Source organism: Portunus trituberculatus, chromosome 49 (genome assembly GCF_017591435.1).
Source record: "Portunus trituberculatus isolate SZX2019 chromosome 49, ASM1759143v1, whole genome shotgun sequence".
Lineage (NCBI taxonomy): Eukaryota > Metazoa > Arthropoda > Malacostraca > Decapoda > Portunidae > Portunus > Portunus trituberculatus.
This window is the reverse complement of record NC_059303.1, coordinates 12,712,860-12,730,359: the sequence shown is the minus strand read 5'-3', so window position 1 is coordinate 12,730,359 and position 17,500 is coordinate 12,712,860. Positions and strand designations below refer to the sequence as shown.

At 47.8% G+C, this 17,500-nt stretch overlaps 3 protein-coding genes and 1 long non-coding RNA gene across 5 annotated transcripts; 1 reads left to right on the top strand and 3 right to left on the bottom strand.

Moving 5' to 3' along the window:
• Nucleotides 1-1,738: 1,738 nt before the first annotated feature.
• LOC123499114 lies at nucleotides 1,739-2,406 on the top strand. Its single transcript, XR_006672885.1, has 2 exons — nucleotides 1,739-1,871; nucleotides 1,914-2,406. It is a non-coding gene; the product is annotated as an uncharacterized LOC123499114 (long non-coding RNA).
• Nucleotides 2,241-4,066, bottom strand: LOC123499112 (oplophorus-luciferin 2-monooxygenase non-catalytic subunit-like). Its single transcript, XM_045246739.1, has 3 exons — nucleotides 3,046-4,066; nucleotides 2,771-2,887; nucleotides 2,241-2,545 (listed from the first exon to the last, which is right to left on the bottom strand). The coding sequence occupies exons 1-3, from the start codon at nucleotides 3,959-3,961 to the stop codon at nucleotides 2,403-2,405; spliced, it is 1,176 nt and encodes a 391-aa protein (XP_045102674.1). The 5' UTR covers nucleotides 3,962-4,066; the 3' UTR covers nucleotides 2,241-2,402.
• A 4,419-nt stretch (nucleotides 4,067-8,485) lies between these two features.
• On the bottom strand, nucleotides 8,486-11,470 carry LOC123499104 (oplophorus-luciferin 2-monooxygenase non-catalytic subunit-like). Of its 2 annotated transcripts, none has more exons than XM_045246734.1 (3): nucleotides 10,596-11,470; nucleotides 10,194-10,310; nucleotides 8,486-9,228 (listed from the first exon to the last, which is right to left on the bottom strand). In XM_045246734.1, the coding sequence occupies exons 1-3, from the start codon at nucleotides 11,413-11,415 to the stop codon at nucleotides 9,176-9,178; spliced, it is 990 nt and encodes a 329-aa protein (XP_045102669.1). In that variant the 5' UTR covers nucleotides 11,416-11,470; the 3' UTR covers nucleotides 8,486-9,175. The 2 variants fall into 2 exon arrangements, with proteins under 2 accessions (XP_045102669.1, XP_045102668.1); XM_045246733.1 differs by having other exon boundaries at nucleotides 8,486-9,205; nucleotides 10,596-11,469.
• A 3,271-nt stretch (nucleotides 11,471-14,741) lies between these two features.
• Nucleotides 14,742-17,049, bottom strand: LOC123499106 (oplophorus-luciferin 2-monooxygenase non-catalytic subunit-like). The gene is made up of 3 exons (XM_045246735.1): nucleotides 16,158-17,049; nucleotides 15,893-16,006; nucleotides 14,742-15,414 (listed from the first exon to the last, which is right to left on the bottom strand). The coding sequence occupies exons 1-3, from the start codon at nucleotides 16,993-16,995 to the stop codon at nucleotides 15,206-15,208; spliced, it is 1,161 nt and encodes a 386-aa protein (XP_045102670.1). The 5' UTR covers nucleotides 16,996-17,049; the 3' UTR covers nucleotides 14,742-15,205.
• Nucleotides 17,050-17,500: the final 451 nt, after the last annotated feature.

The following is a 17,500-nucleotide window of genomic DNA, read 5'->3' as shown; positions in this document are numbered from 1 at the left end:
CGCTTTCCGTTTTTTAGAGAGCCTGCTCTCAAGTGGGCCTTTTTTTCTTTTTCTATTTTTTTGCCCTTGGCTGGCCCTCTTCCCTACATAAAAAAAGAAAAAAAAAGAAAATACTCCAGCACGAGAGTGTGTTGGATCACACACTCATACTTGTGGTGAGCCAATGTGTCAAATGTCGTTGGCGGACAAACGAGCGAACATTGGCATCCGGTGCCTCTGAAATAACCAGGTCCAAACAATTGTCCAATATACAAACAAAGGTGTCTAGCGGCGATATCACCGCGTGTTGGGCATGGTGCCCCTTGCTGTGTCGCTGGCCGCCCAATTGCTTGAAATGAACATGTTTGAAATGAAAGGAAATATTTTTTCCTGTGACTAGAGAGTGTGGAAATTACCTTCATAGTGTGTGTGTGTGTGTGTGTGTGTGTGTGTGTGTGTGTGTGTGTGTGCACGTGTGTGTTTCACTGTTTGATCTGCTGCAGTCTCTGACGAGACAGCCAGACGTTACCCTACGGAACAAGCTCAGAGCTCATTATTTCCGATCTTCGGATAGGCCTGAGACCAGGCACACACCACACACCGGGACAACAAGGTCACAACTCCTCGATTTACATCCCGTACCTACTCACTGCTAGGTGAACAGGGGCTACACGTGAAAGGAGACACACCCAAATATCTCCACCCGGCCGGAGAATCGAACCCCGGTCCTCTGGCTTGTGAAGCCAGCGCTCTAACCACTGAGCTACCGGGTGTGTGTGTGTGTGTGTGTGTGTGTGTGTGTGATGCACTTATGCACACAGTGGTGGGGAAGCGTTGGGGAAGGAGGTCAATAATGGTGTCGCTGGCGTGGTGCCATGGCTGAGGGTAGGACATTAGGTGGGCACAACACTGATGGCGATGTACTGTGTGTAAATACCTGCTGGTTTCTACTCGGTCTTAATCTTGCATACACCTTTCTCCATGAACACGAGCATGAGTGGTGGGTGGAGTGTGTGGCAGTGGTGGTGAGGAGGGTGGAGTGTGTGGCAGTGGTGGTGAGGAGGGGGGAGTGTGTGGCAGTGGTGGTGAGGAGGGTGGAGTGTGTGGCAGTGGTGATGAGGAGGGTGGAGTGTGTGGCAGTGGTGGTGAGGAGGGTGGAGTGTGTGGCAGTGGTGGTGAGGAGGGGGGAGTGTGTGGCAGTGGTGGTGAGGAGGGTGGAGTGTGTGGCAGTGGTGGTGAGGAGGGTGGAGTGTGTGGCAGTGGTGGTGAGGAGGATGGAGTGTGTGGCAGTGGTGGTGAGGAGGGTGGAGTGTGTGGCAGTGGTGGTGAGGAGGGTGGAGTGTGTGGCAGTGGTGATGAGGAGGGTGGAGTGTGTGGCAGTGGTGGTGAGGAGGGTGGAGTGTGTGGCAGTGGTGGTGAGGAGGGTGGAGTGTGTGGCAGTGGTGGTGAATGTGGTGGTGATAGTGGTGATGTATTTTTTATTATTTTTGTTTCATTTTTCATATTGTTTTTATGAATGATGTTCCTATTTTCAAGGAATTTATCCATTTTGCTGCTGCTTGGCGTTGGAAGAGTAAAAAAGAAAAAAAAAACACGATGAAATTTATATATATACATATATATATATATATATATATATATATATATATATATATATATATATATATATATATATATATATATATATATATATATAAAGTTAATCATACAGTTAAGCATGAGAGGTGACACTTATATAAAGTTAATCATACAGTTAAGAGTGAGAGGTGACACTTATATAAAGTTAATCATACAGTTAAGAGTGAGAGGTGACACTTATATAAAGTTAATCATACAGTTAAGAGTGAGAGGTGACACTTATATAAAGTTAATCATACAGTTAAGAGTGAGAGGTGACACTTATATAAAGTTAATCATACAGTTAAGAGTGAGAGGTGACACGGAGTACTGACTTTGACTTCCAGATATCGCGGTGCAGCAAGATGTTATCAGCCTAACGTAGTACATCTCGTGTTGGCGATGATACTACAGGTGAAGGGAATGAGTGACGAGCTGCTGTTGTGTGGCACTGTGTGCCGCTCCTTCCTGTACGTACATCTGTCACGACGTGAGATCCACGCTCAAGGCGAGAGTTAACCAGAGTTCTCAGTCATTCATCGTTGTTTTCAGTAAACTCTGGATCCTTTTGCCTACTTTTGTATTTTTTGCTTGTTTTGACTCGAGGGATCTTTGCCACTTTTACATAAAAGAAGAAGACAAACTATCTTTTCATGTAACTTTATTCGTTCATAGGGTGTGTTTATGTGTCATATTGTACTGTCTACGTATTTTTATAGAAACATCGTTTTTTTTTTTTTTTATAGTGATCGAGCATCTTTCAAACTAGCATAGCCTTCGCGTCCACCGCCCTCGGTGCCACCGCGTTAACACATAAGGAGTAGGTCGTTGATATCCACGTTCTTCATAGGGGTGCCATCCACACAGGTGGTCGTGTCGGTTATCTTATCCAGCTCGTCTTCGTCCAGCAGTAGCCACACCAGGTCACAGGAGCACTGCAGAGGATTACCTGATGGGGAGACCACGACACTAATGAGCTATATCGGGAACGTGCTGTGTCGGTGATGGTGCACATTAGAGCCTTATCAGTATTTGCAGCCAAGTTAGAAATTTATCATTCATCGCCAGGGCTGCTTTAGGACTACAGTCAGAGTGATTATACTGTACTGGAACGCGGCACGCTGACACTCTGGAAACAGCAGCAGAAGTAGCACCACCTACGTACTGTACGTACCTGAGAGATCAACCGCCCCCACTCCGGTGAGCTGGTCTAGCAAGGGATACCAGTCATCCCACTCCAGCGCGGTGATATGGTTGTTACTGAAGTCAACCGTGGCCGTCCTGTGCATACCTGGTGATGAAAAATGTGCTGATGGACTTTCTTAGCGCTCCCTCCTTAGTCTTCCATGCCTCCCACCCTCCTTTCTCTCTCTCTCTCTCTCTCTCTCTCTCTCTCTCTCTCTCTCTCTCTCTCTCTCTCTCTCTCTCTCTCTCTGGGTATGTTGTTACCTGTGATGGCGGTGGACGCGATGCCAGTGATGCTATTGTCGTTCAGCCTTATTTCCTCCACGGAGTCGAGCGGCACGCGGAAGATGGCCTGTTCCAGCTTCCCCTTTAGGACGTTGTTTGAGAGGTCGACGAGTTTGAGCCTATTGAGACTGCTGAACACGTTAGCGGGGAAGTAGGTGATGTCCATGTTGTGGAGGTAAATGTCCCTCAGCTGTGGAGTGCCCTTTAGCGTGTCCTGGGTAAAGGTCAAGGCCGTGTTATGTGAGAGGTCAAGCACCTCCAACGAAGTGGACTCCAGATTGGGCAACGAGGGGAACCTGTTGTTGGACAGACTCAGGTTGCGCAGATGAAGGAACGAAGCCATCGTCTCAAATGGGAACTCATTGATCTTGCTGTTGATGAGCGTGAGGTTGGTAAGAGTGGAGTGGGACGCCGAGAAAGCCTCCTCGTGGACGGTATGGATGTATGTGTTATCGATAAGAACATGCACGAAGGTCACCTCGCCGAACACGTAGGGACTGAGTGTGGTGAGAGCAGGATGGGAAATTACTGGATTGATGGTTAAGCTCCAAAAATTACTGAAGGGAAAACTCGCCTGAAACACGGACTGCAGCCTAGAGTCGCTGGTGACATCAGAACAGTCCATGTTTAGATGGATGGCAGTGCCTATGTCCTCTGTAGTGCAGGTACACGGATAGATGGCATTAGCGTCAGGACAAGGTCGCGTTGCCGCCGCCGCCGCCACCAGCAGGAGCACCAGGAGGCTCGTCATGGCTAGACTGGTAGTGTTCTCGAAGGCAGATGATAAACTCCCTTCTGTCTCCAATCGTTTTAAGTAAGGAAGTGTTATCTTATCAGGGTGTGGGAGCCCCAGAGCAGGCCACCCTCGTCCATCATGCTTTCCAGAACGTCTCATTTCACCAGCGAGGTATTTCCAGCCATGCGGTACATACACTGGCCACGCCTTGACTTTCTCACTTGGGGCTTGGACGAGCCTCTGTGGTGCGTCCAGTAAGGCAGGACGCTGAAAAAGAAAAACGTGCTGGGGCAGATCAGAGGAGTCTTGCCGATGTATGGGACTGGTCTCCCTCACCACCGCCATACAGTTACGTGCATGTCTCCAAGCATTCCGTGCTGCTTCTGCCGCCGCGTGCCTTCATCCTGATGGCTACCACCATGCAGTGTTTCGCCCTGAGAACTGGTGACATACTTAGTATCGTGGAGGGGCGCCGACCTCGATCCTCTTGGTGAGATCACATGTGACATGACAAGGCCATCAAGAACATAATGGGTGTAATTCACCACGGTCGTCTGCTGGTCACCCAGCCAGTCTTCTCCATTACGGAGCGAGCTCAGAGCTCATAGACCGATCTTCGGGTAGGACTGAGACCACAACACACTCCACACACCGGGAAAGCGAGGCCACAACCCTTCGAGTTACATCCCGTACCTATTTACTGACAGGTGAACAGGGGCTATACATTATGAGGCTTGCCCTTTTGCCTCGCCGCTTCCCGAGACTCGAACCCGGGCCCTCTCGATTGTGAGTCGAGCTAACCACTACACTACTCGGTGTGGCATAATGAAGACGCACCCGTGGGAGAGACAAAGGGTTGGGATTATTTAACAGTATTTAGTATGACAGATGAAACAATGATAGCTGGGTACAAAGATCGTAAGGTAAATAAGAACCAGAATAATGCTGTGTAACTCCCGTGTGGCGAGTAGGATTACGAAAAGTTAGTGAAATTTTGACGAGTAGGATAACGAATAGTTGTGAGATTTTGATACGTCCACTTGATGAAAGAAGCTGACCAAGGATATAGGAGTAGTTCAGAAGGATTCCTGATAGGCATGGAAGGATGAAGCAACGTTCAGGAAAGGAAAGATGCAGTGTTCTTTGTGAGCTGTCTCTTCTATTTGGCACCATTCCAGCAAGCGAGATGAACCAGGAGGTAGTAATTTAAATGATGCAGAATGAGTGTGGAACTAATCTTTTCCTACCAAAGATTGGAACTTGCTTCTCACCTACTGGAGATTAATGAATCAGTAAGGCTCTCTGAGGAAGCTTTGTTGGGGGCGGTCACAGCAGTACAGCATTACAGCCTCTAAACTGAAGCAAAATGGTAGAAATCCCTTCGCGTTCACAAGCTGAAAGAGAGTATAGAAACAACAGACGTTATTAGCAATAGAGTTAATAAGAGGAAAACAGGTTAATGAAAATATGATGTTTTAAAGAATTATGTGTGAGAAAGGCAGTGCAAGTGATATCGATGACTACTGAACACAGGGACAAGTGACACTTTGGGAACTACATTGAGAGTAAAGAAAGTAACAGGAAAAGAATAGGGGTGTTGTCAATAGTCCTAGATACCTGAACCTTTGTAAATAAAAGAAGGAAAGATTTAGACAGTGTTCCACGGACAGAAAACCTCGATGTAGAGACATTGGGAGAGATGGCACGGGAGTTTTGGCGAGCGTCATCTCCAGTGCGCGTGGTGTCTCTTCCTTCGCAGGGAGACTCTTAAGTAAGACTGATTACTAATATATTCTTCTCCACGTTTACATGGAAATGTACATGGCGTTTATGTATACCTTTTGTTAAACAATAGAAAGATATGTTGTCTTCATGAAGTCAGCTGAACGACCTGGTGTTAATAGAGGCAGAAGTGAAGCCACCAAAGTGAGCGATCGTCTTACATCATGCCCTCATTTGCGCCCCGCACTCTTCATCACAGGTGTTTTGCAGCCGTGACTCCCGGCACGCACCATCACCATGTTTATGCTTGACAAAGTACAAAAACTATGCAAAAATTTGGGGTCCGATAACCAGAAGTGGCCTTGTAACCAGGGCGTGCGTGGACGTCAGCTGCACCGCCCTACACGCCACTCCATGTTGTAAACAAATGCTAATAAAAGAAATTGAATGTATGATAGCGGCGCCTGCTACGTCGGACACCTGAGCAGGTTCTCACCCGCGACCTTTCTGAGGCACCGACTTGTCCCGCCCTCACCCCGATCCTCACTGCCGTGCCTGCCCTGCATGCCTCCCCATCCAGCCCTGCACGTACCCTCCACCACCCAGCACATGGTGAACATGGATGGCAAGATGGCGGTGGTGCTGGTTGCGGCTGTTGTGACTGGGTTGGTGGTGTGGCGTAATGGTGGTGTTGGTGGCGGGACGATGGCGCGGATGGCGGGAATTGTGGTGATAATGGCTACAAAAACCTGCCACCTTTGTACTGCCACAGGTGGTGTTTCCCAGCGTCTGCTTCAGGACTGAGGTGCCACGTGGCTTCTAAGAATTGTTGCGTCTCAATTGCAGGGAAGTCGAGACGCGAATTTGAGGTAGCGCTGTGGCCGGCAGGCACTCAAGGCTGCCACTGTTATATTATCGGTCCAAGTGTTTATTTATCTATTGACCTATTTCATGCAAGTCGACAGAGAATGCTGTGTGTGTGTGTGTGTGTGTGTGTGTGTGTGTGTGTGTGTGTGTGTGTGCGCGCGCAGCTGTAACCCACCCATTAACCTCCATTAGCTCATCCAATCATCCATTAGCTTCTGATCCTCCGCCAGCCCACTCATCCCAGCCAGCCATGCACCCACCCTTCCATCCATCCATTCATCCTTTCTCTTACACCAAACCCGCCCACCATCAACACTTCACCCACCCACCCAGCGATCCATCCACTCACCCACATACACCCAACCACTTAGCCATCCATCCACTCATTCGTCCAAGCCATTCCTCCCATTTATCTATTCACTCACTATCCATTGACCCTCCGACTATAATCCAGTCCATCCCATCCACATATCTACGTACTTATCCATCCATTCATCGACTACAGTATCTATTCACCCACCAACCCACCCAGTCATCAATCACCCACTTTCTCTCCCACCCACCTGCTTCCCCCGCCCACCCAACACACACACACACACACACACACACACACACACACACACACACACACACACACACACACACAAACATGTCAACTTACTCACCCTTCATCCACACATCAATCATTCCATTTATCCACACGCCAATGGACCTACCCTATCCACATATCCTTCCTATTTATTCACCTATTATGAAAAAAATTGTAATTTTTTCCGATCATCGTGAGCCAGTAGTTAATGAAGAGAAATGAAATGAAATAAAAATAAGGAAAAGTTTGAATATTTCTCGACATGGAAAGGGACTTGGTCAAAACAAAATTCTAAATAAAAAAGTGTTATATTTTTTGCAATAGCATGAATAATCTGAAAATGAAAAATACGTGAGATAATGGACGGTACAATAAAAGGCTTAGAAATACGATCACATACTGTCATACTCTATTCAAGTCCGCCATCTTGATACCATCTCTTTTTTTCTTTATATTTATGCCAAGTGGTCTTTTTCAGGGGAATTTCTGGGCTAAAGGGGATACTTTTTTTTGGGTACCTCCTATCTCAAAGCCCACCCGCTAGGAAACCATTGGCCCGAGTGAGGAAGCCCAACCTACACTCTGACCGTGGACAGGATTCGAACTTTGGTCATGTATGGTGGAGGTTTGTTTTGATGCAACTTACAGCTGTATGACTCATCCCTGTCACTACTCCGCTGTCACTACTTCCCTGTCACTACTCCCCTGTCACTACTCCCCTGACACTACTCCCCTGTCACTTACTTTTTTTTTTATCATATTAATTTGACACTTTTTGGAGTTGATGCTGCTATCATTGTGAAAGAAGAGGTCCCTATAACGATCTATGCGAGTAAATAAAGGGAATACAATCTTCTTATTTGAGGGAATAGAATGTTATCATGAATTGTTGCCAAGAGCGATACTAGGATTGGTTTTTCCTAACAGACAAACCTTCTGGTGTGCTTTGCTTCTCCACGCTGGTTCAAGATCGCTGCTGTCTTTTATAGTGAACCGCACTGAAAACTTACACATTCTTTCATAAATGGATATTGGTTAACGATGAAGGAACAATGATTTTATTTGAAGTCATCGACCACAACACAAATTTAATAATTTTCACTGCCTTAATTGTTTGTTGACGTTCGTGTCTCAGCTCAGAGAGAGAGAGAGAGAGAGAGAGAGAGAGAGAGAGAGAGAGAGAGAGAGAGAGAGAGAGAGAGAGAGAGAGAGAGAGAGAGAGAGAGAGAGAGAGAGAGAGAGAGAGAGAGAGAGAGAGAGAGAGAGAGAGAGAGAGAGAGAGAGAGAGAGAGAGAGAGAGAGAGAGAGAGAGAGAGAGAGAGAGAGAGAGAGAGAGAGAGAGAGAGAGAGAGAGAGAGAGAGAGAGAGAGAGAGAGAGAGAGAGAGAGAGAGAGAGAGAGAGAGAGAGAGAGAGAGAGAGAGAGAGAGAGAGAGAGAGAGAGAGAGTGTGTGTGTGTGTGTGTGTGTGAACAAATCCACTCGATAAAATGATAATAAAAGTGAAATTAGATACAAGGTTTCAACTTTATTGCTGTTTCGAGAATGGAACAGTGAGACAAAACTAACATACAAAGGCAGGCGTCAGTGTGTTGTGGCGCCGCCATTACAGGGTGCGGGAATAAGACACCAATAGACAAGAATAGAGTAACGATCGCGGGGAGATATGGCACCAGCAGAGAACAATGGGAAAAATATTACCTCTACAACACTTTTGGCATAGGCATGGAAGCAACTGTACACTGAATCAGATGCAAAAGACTAGCTGGGGCAATTAGATAATGTGTAGTAAAAACGATGCACGGATAGCAGTCCAGTATAGAGCAGTGATTACAAAACAACCAATCGGGTCTTTGTGTGTCTGTATTGATGATCACATTCGACCAGCATCAGACCTGGCGTTCGGGACATCAGTCCTGGCTTCGCCACTAAAGACAAATTACTCTCACAGGTGTCCCGCCCACCCACCACTGAGCTAATACTCGGCACACAGACCTAGAATCCCTAATAGTAGTAAGGAGGGGATGACGGGTTTTTGCAGTCTGTCTGCGGCGGACAGTCGAGGAAGGAATCTGTGCACTGCTGACAGTAATGCTCGACATTAATGAAGATGACCTGCTCGTTGCCAGAACTGCCGCAGCGTGTGGTGTCAGTGAGGCGGCAGAGGTACTCTTCCTTGTACTGCATGAAGAGCCAGTCTATTTCACAGCCACACAGCAGCGGGTTGCCTGTCCATAACACAAGCAGGAGTCTATTTATGAAAAACAGTCAGGAGTTGCTATGTTATAAGTCTTACTAGCAGTGGAAAACAAAAAATCTATACTTTACGTTTAATTCATGCAGAATATAATTAAATAAACTCTACTTACTGTACTTACTATCCTTATCTAATGAAGTATGAATACTCTATTGTCATCTATCGTATACTTTTCATCTCCTTCATTTACTCCTCAAATTATTGGTCCTCTTCGCAGGCCGATCACTTACTCTCAGACCAGTGACTTACATCCCAGACCAATGACTTACCTCCTAGACCAATGATTCATTTCCCAGGCCAGTGATTCACCTCTCAGACCAATGACTCACCTTCCCGACCGGTGATTCATCTCTCAGACCAGTGACTCGCCTCCCAGACCGATGTTTTTCTTCATGTCCCTATCAATGACTTACAGTTCAGATCAGTGACTCTCCTCTAGGATCAATAACTCTTTTTCCATACCAATGACTAATCTTCTAGAACAGTGAGACACACACACACACACACACACACACACACACACACACACACACACACACACACACACACACACACACCGCGTAGTGTAGTGGTTAACACGGTCGACTCACAATCGAGAGGGCCGGGTTCGAGTCCCGGTAAGCGGCGAGGCAAATGGGCAAGCCTCTTAATGTGTGGCCCCTGTTCACCTAGCAGTAAATAGGTATGGGATGTAACTCGAGGGATTGTGGCCTCACTTTCCCGGTGTGTGTTGTGTGTTGATGTGGTCTCAGTCCTACCCGACGATCGGTCTATGAGCTCTGAGCTCGCTCCGTAATGGGGAAGACTGGCTGGGTGACCAGCAGGCGACCGAGGTGAATTACACACACACACACACACACACACACACACACACACACACACACACACACACACACACACACACACACACACACACACACACACACACACACACACACACACACACATGTGTGTCTCACCTTTGAGGTCGATTGTCTCCCGCCAGGTAATCTGTTGGAAGATGTGTCGCCAATCTTTCTCATGGAGTTTAACGATATCGTTCGCCACCATGGACAGTGTCGCGTCTTCCTTGAAGCCTGTGAAAGAGACCTCGCCTTAGTGGTAGTGATGGTGGGAGTGGGGGCAATGATAGGGCTGGTAGTAGGTTACATTTACAGTACGACTTTTAAACTTCGGACAGCATGCAACGTCCTCCTTCTCTAATGCTTGCCTGCCCCACTTCAGTTAGTGGTGTGTGTGTGTGTGTGTTTTTTTTTTTTTGTGTGTGTGTGTGTGTGTGTGTGTGTGTGTGCGCGTGTACGCGCGCGCGCGCTCGCGTGTGTGTGTGTGCGTGTGTGTGTGTTTTATGTGCTGCGACTCACCTATAAGCGCGCCATTGCTAATATTGAAGATGTCATTGTCATCGAAGCTGACATGTCTGAGTGTATTTACAGTGACATTGATTGTTTCTTGCTCGAGCCTTGTCAGGTGGTTATTTGAGAAGTCAACCACTTCCAGCTTGGTGAGGTTGTTGAAGAGGCGTGTCCGAAGTGTGGTAAGGCCGATTTCAGACAGGTACAGTTCACGGAGGGAGGGCGCACCTCTGAATGGATGGGGACTGTTCATCTTCATGTTGTGGTTCCTACTGGCACTAAATATCTCAAGCGACAATGACTCGAGGTCGAACAGATCAGGAAATTGGTTATTGTCGATAATGAAGGTGTGCAGTTGTTCGTAGAGCGCCAGGGACTCGAAGGGAAAGGTATGCAAGGTGTTGAAGGACAGATCGAGGTGACGGAGCGTCTTGTGAGAGTCAGCGAAGGCCTCATCGATGATGTCCTGTAGCCGCGTCCCAGTGATGATGATCCGCTCAAACGAGATGTCCGCGAACGTGTTTGCAGTAATCTTGTCAATGACGTTGTCTGTGTCATCGGGATTGTGTTCAATCTTGAGCTCATAGAAGTCTTTGAAGGGAAAAATGGAGCTGAATATTTTTTCCAGTTGTTCTTCACTTCTTGCTAAGGAACAGTCCATTAACAAATTGTAACCAGTGTCCATGGAACATATGCAGGGTGCTATCTGGGTCTGGATAGGGCAGGGCCACCCTGGGGTGATACCAGTGAGCTCCGCTGGGTGCGGGACTCGTGAGGCGAGGCCCACCGCTGCTATCGCCAAAACTGCTGGCACGTAACACAGCGCCATCTTACTCAAGGTATCTCGTGGTGGACCGCTACCGGCCAGTGACTGTCGTGCTTCGGGCATTCCCTTATACCTTAGCCAGATCTAGTATCTTATCGCCATTGAGGGAGCAAGAATTGGGGGAATGAGGGGAGGGGGGGTTGGTCGCTGCTCATAACTGATGTTGAGTAGCGTCTCTGTTCGCTTTGACATTCTCTCCCTTATTGTCCTGTGGGGAGTGCATGGGGCGAGGGCAGGCTGTAGCTTGCAGGACTTGGAACATTGTCCCACATATAGATACTAGCTTTGATCCTTCCTATGTAATACTTTGTTTCACGTGGAGCGTATCGTCAAATACCTTCAGTGATCTCCACAGAAGTAGCGCACGTGAAATAGGAATCATCAATATTTCCTTCATTGGGTTTTGCTTTGCGAGATGGTACAAAAGTTTGATCAATTTTGATGAGGTGCCTTTTAAGTTATTAGTGTCAAAGATACTGTATGCCTTCAATAAAAAGTACACCACATATTCAGTCCTGTGCACCTGGATGCGTGTGTAGGGTGCAAATTACAGAGGGACTGAAATACAAGGGACTGAAACAGCTGGAGCCAGGACACTCGTCGCTACATGTCGTCAACCTCTCGCTCTAGAGCAGTGGTTTCCAAACTTTTCCTGAGCGAGTACCACTTGGAGGTCCCGTACAGTCCCTGCGTGCCACTTGGTTCCAGAAAAACTCAGTTCCAGCAAATATGAATTTATTCACAAGTATAACACACAAATTAACTAACAACAAGAAACACAACTCAATTTAACACGAGGGATGCATCTGCATCTTCTCCACCACCTGATCGATGCCAGATTGTCGTGTGTTAGGTAATAATAATATTTTTCTGATAAATAATTAAATCTAATTTAATTTAAAAGTCTCATACAATCCTGGAAGTGCTTACGCACCACCTAGAAGGTCTTTGCTTACCACTAGTAGTACGCGAACCACAAGTTGGAAACAACTGCTCTAGGGAAACTGCGAAAGGCAAACACAAATAGTGCAAGGATAACTATTGTATCGATCTTCTTAATGCGAATACTAACTAATTTGTTCTGGCCTAAATCTTAACACTCAGGAACGTAACGTCTGGAAAGAGTAACAGGGTAGTTTTACAAAACATTTTAACATTTTTTTTGCATTTGTCATTCTAATTAATTATTTCATTTGAGTTTCTTTTTGCAATACAAAAGAAAAAGAAAAAGTCATGCTACAGAGTGTGAGAAACTGACACTGAACCAAGATGAGGCAATGCTGCAACGCGGGGGCCGCCGTAGTACAGTGGAACCATGCGTGCTTTGGGGTCCGAGGGGTCTCCAAGCGCACGGGGTCGAATTCTGTCCACGGTCCGAGTGTAGGTTGGGTTTCCTCACTCGGGGCAATGGTTTCCTAGCGGGTGGGCTTTGAGATAGGAGGTACCTCAAAAAGTATCCCCTTTAGCCCAGAAATTCCCGTGAAAAGCCCACATGGTATAAATAAAAGAAAAAAAAAAAGAAAAAAAAAAGCATTGCAGAAAGAGAAAAAAATGAGCCTTCAATTTCGAGTTAAGTTTATTGTGAACAATGTTCTCAGGCAGCTGTTTTTTTCTCCTAATTTTAGTATCTACTAGTAGCTGCATCATAACATTACGTGCCGCACCTGCGGTTCCCTGAGGCACCGCACTGGCTACGTGCTGCATCTGCAGTGTCTGAGACGTTCCGCTGGCTACGTGCCGCACCTGCAGTGCCCTGAGGCGCCCCACTGACTACGTGCCGCACCTACAGTACCCTGAGGCGTCCCATTGGCTACTTGCCGCACTTGCAGTGCCCTGAGGCGCCCCACAGACTACGTCTCCCACGCTGCTATGTACCGCACTTGCAGTGCCCTGAGGTATCCCACAGGCTACGTCCCCCACGCTGCTATGTACCGCACCTGCAGTGCCCTGAGGTGTCCCACAGACTACGTCTCCCACGCTGCTATGTACCGCACCTGCAGTGCCCTGAGGTATCCCACAGGCTACGTCCCCCACGCTGCTATGTACCGCACCTGCAGTGCCCTGAGGTATCCCACAGGCTACGTCCCCCACGCTGCTATGTACCGCACCTGCAGTGCCCTGAGGTGTCCCACAGGCTACGTCCCCCACGCTGCTATGTACCGCACCTGCAGTGCCCTGAGGTGTCCCACAGGCTACGTCCCCCACGCTGCTTTGTACCGCACCTGCAGTGCCCTGAGGTGTTCCACAGGCTACGTCCCCCACGCTGCTATGTACCGCACCTGCAGTGCCCTGAGGTGTTCCACAGGCTACGTCCCCCACGCTGCTATGTACCGCACCTGCAGTGCCCTGAGGTGTTCCACAGGCTACGTCCCCCACGCTGCTATATACCGCACCTGCAGTGCCCTGAGGTGTTCCACAGGCTACGTCCCCCACGCTGCTATGTACCGCACCTGCAGTGCCCTGAGGTGTCCCACAGGCTACGTCCCCCACGCTGCTTTGTACCGCACCTGCAGTGCCCTGAGGTGTTCCACAGGCTACGTCCCCCACGCTGCTATGTACCGCACCTGCAGTGCCCTGAGGTGTTCCACAGGCTACGTCCCCCACGCTGCTATGTACCGCACCTGCAGTGCCATGAGGTGTTCCACAGGCTACGTCCCCCACGCTGCTATGTACCGCACCTGCAGTGCCCTGAGGTGTTCCACAGGCTACGTCCCCCACGCTGCTTTGTACCGCACCTGCAGTGCCCTGAGGTGTTCCACAGGCTACGTCCCCCACGCTGCTTTGTGCCGCACCTGCAGTGCCTTGAGGTGTCCCACAGGCTACGTCCCCCACGCTGCTATGTACCGCACCTGCAGTGCCCTGAGGTGCCCCACAGGCTACAGGCCCCACGCGGCTACCTGCCGCACCTGCAGTGGGCCTTCCATACCCCGCGGTGCCGCGGTCTCAGACGGAGGTGGCAGCACCTGTTTCCCTGGTGATGGTGGCGGTGGCTGGGAGCGGTATGTTCTGATCGGGGCAGCGCGAAACAGCGTCTCTAGAGTATATACTGGAGTATGCCAGTGTAGACAATTGTCTCTCTTGCAGGTGTGGGTATGTTGCGATTCCGCCTCTCTCGGCGGTCAAAGACTTGATCTTGACTTGATCTCTTGATTTTAAGCAGAAATGTTTTGTGTGAAGGAGTAATCAGGGACGGCCAGCATTACCACTGGTGGAAAAGATCTTTCTGCAAATATCGCTCATTCACAAGTAGTTGCTTGTGGTGCATCTTTTCTTTCTGGTGAACGAATGCTGAGTTTCCTTTCGTCAGGAGGAAATTAAAAAGCAGCACGCACACAATGACAAACTTTATTACTCCTCTCGATACAAAGTTTTAATTTCATTGCTGGTTTGTCGGGGGAACATTTCTTTACAGTACTGATATTTATCATTATTTATCTATTTATTTTGTGTTTATTCATCTTCATTTATTTGCACTTTTGTATTTTTAATATTCATTATTCCTGACGGTTGACGGTTCTCCTACTGCCGAGAGAGAGAGAGAGAGAGAGAGAGAGAGAGAGAGAGAGAGAGAGAGAGAGAGAGAGAGAGAGAGAGATTGTCTACAATAGTAGCAGGAAGATAGAGAGAGAAAAAAAAAAACAATCATAAAATCAACTCAAAGAATAATTTGCACATTCACGCGAGAAAAACTATTAACAAAACCACCTCAGCGAGACCTCGACAAGATGACAGTTTATTTAAAGAAACGAAGGAGCACCTCATGAAGGCGAAAGACAGTTTATTGATGGTAGCATTAGTAGTTTTCTAGATCCAAGAGCGAGATGTGCCGCGACATTTCATTGCAGTGTTTCTCAAAGACGTGCACATCCAGGTAGATGACTTGCGTCCCGTCAAAGCAGGTGGTATGTTTCGTGATGATGGGCAGGTAGCGCTGCGTGGGGTCAACGGTGGTTGTGTTGAGATACAGCCAGCTCATGTCGCAGCCGCATGTCAAGTCGTTGCCTGCGGGAGGAATGGAGGGTGTGCCATTACTGCCATGCACTGCTGGCCTTCATGGGAAAGGCTATGGCCAACGAAGGAATGAATGGTGTGCCATTACCGCCATGCTTTGCTGGCCTTAATGGGACAATCTATGGCCAAGGATAAGAAAAATAGTGAAAAGAAAAGTTTAGTAAAAGTAACAGCTCACAAGAGGACAGTCAAAATGAATACTAAAAATCACGAGACTGTTTTGGGGCTTCACTTGAAGCAATATAAGCCACAGGTAGGAGTAACACCAGCCATTTCTGAGGCAGCAGCAAGTCATGCTACCAAACTTTGAGTGGTTTCATCGGCAGTAACAAGCTGATATCTCATTCTGGAGAGATATCTCTTATCAAGGGGAAGACACCGAGCTCTAGTCAACATATGCACCAACCTATTAACACTGTTTCCTCCACAACTAACAGGTTTTTCACAGCCTTTGGGAAGGAAGTCTCACCTGTCAGGTCCACCATGCCGTTAATTACTTGCTCAAAGAATGGCTTGCATAACTCTTCAGGCATCTCGGTGATTCTGTTGTTGGTGAGGTCGACGATCGCGTTATCCTTCAGACCTGCGGAGGAATGTTTGTTAGCGTCGCCCTTACACATCTCGCTACAGTCTGTCACTCTGATGTCTTAATCGTGTGTGTGTGTGTGTGTGTGTGTGTGTGTGTGTGTGTGTGTGTGTGTGGTGGATAGACCAAGGCACAGCAGGGCACTCACCTGTGATGGAATTTTGATCAAAGTCACTGAGCCTGTTATTTCCAAGAACCAGACGACCCACAGTTGGCAGGAGTGGATTGATGGAGAACTCCCTCAGCACTGTGAGATCATTGTTGTTGAAGCTGATGCTGTACACCTGAGTGAGGTTCGCAAACATGTGCTGTGGAATGTATTTGAGGCCTATACTATCCATGTTGAGGGTCACAATACATGGCAATTCTTCGAGCACGTCATTTGTGAACTTAAGGTTACTGTTGTAGCCTATACTGAGGATACGCAATGACGTGGATCCGAACTTCTCCAGGGCTCCGAAGTTGTTGTTGTCTAGAAGCAGAGTCTCGAGTCTGCTGTACAGGAAGAGGGTCTCGAAGGGGAATTTGCTGAGCTTGTTGTTCCGCAAATCGAATAAATTGAGCGTGTCATGAGAATCATGGAATACATTTTCGTCAATTGTTTGGAGCTGTGTGCCTCTGATGACCACCCTCTGGAAGGTAAGCTTTTTGAACGTGTCTGAGTGTATCTCCGTCAGTATATTTTCTGCGTCATTGGGATCGTGGTCAATTATTAGTTTGTAAAAATGCTTGAAAGGAAATTCGAAGCTGAAGATTCGCTGCAATTCATCGTTGCTGTGGATGAGGCTGCAGTCCATGGTCATGAGTCCCAGGGTGTCTGTGTGGCAGGTGCAGGGCATAATTTGATCTTTATCAGGGCACGGCAGATCAGTCTCACGCACCTCTTTCTCATAGGGGTAAGGACTCAGATTAACACACTTAGAGGCCTCAGAGGTGAGGGCCACAGTCAACGCTGCCAACACCGCCACCACGTAACGTAGCGCCATTTTGCTTCAGGTATTCCGTGGTGGACTGCCGCCAGCGAGTGACTGTTGTGATGTCAACATTGCCTTATACTCCAGTCCATGCCAGGCTTACTATCTAATCACCAGAGGGGGAGGGAAGGGGACGCTGCTATCTCCGCTATACTTCTTTTAGATTCAGAAATGTATTGATATTAATGACTGGCCATTTAGTTGATGTACTGGTGCACTACTAATAGATGCACCACACAACTGTTAGAGCCAGACAGGTCACACGTAATAAAGGTTGGTAGATCACATCTGGTGGTACTAGAAGAGCCACATAGTGAAGGTTAGAGGGTCACAAGCTTTGAAGTGTAGGTCACAGGTGGTGAAGGCTAAGGAGGCACGGCTGAAGAAGCTCATAACCACGGGGCATCATTTGGAAACAAGGGCAAGGTTTGACGTTTCAGTGTGCTTATTTTTTCGTCTTTCTTTGGCTGGCACCTCGTCTTTCATGAAAGAAAGACGTCCTTCCAATCGTTGTGTA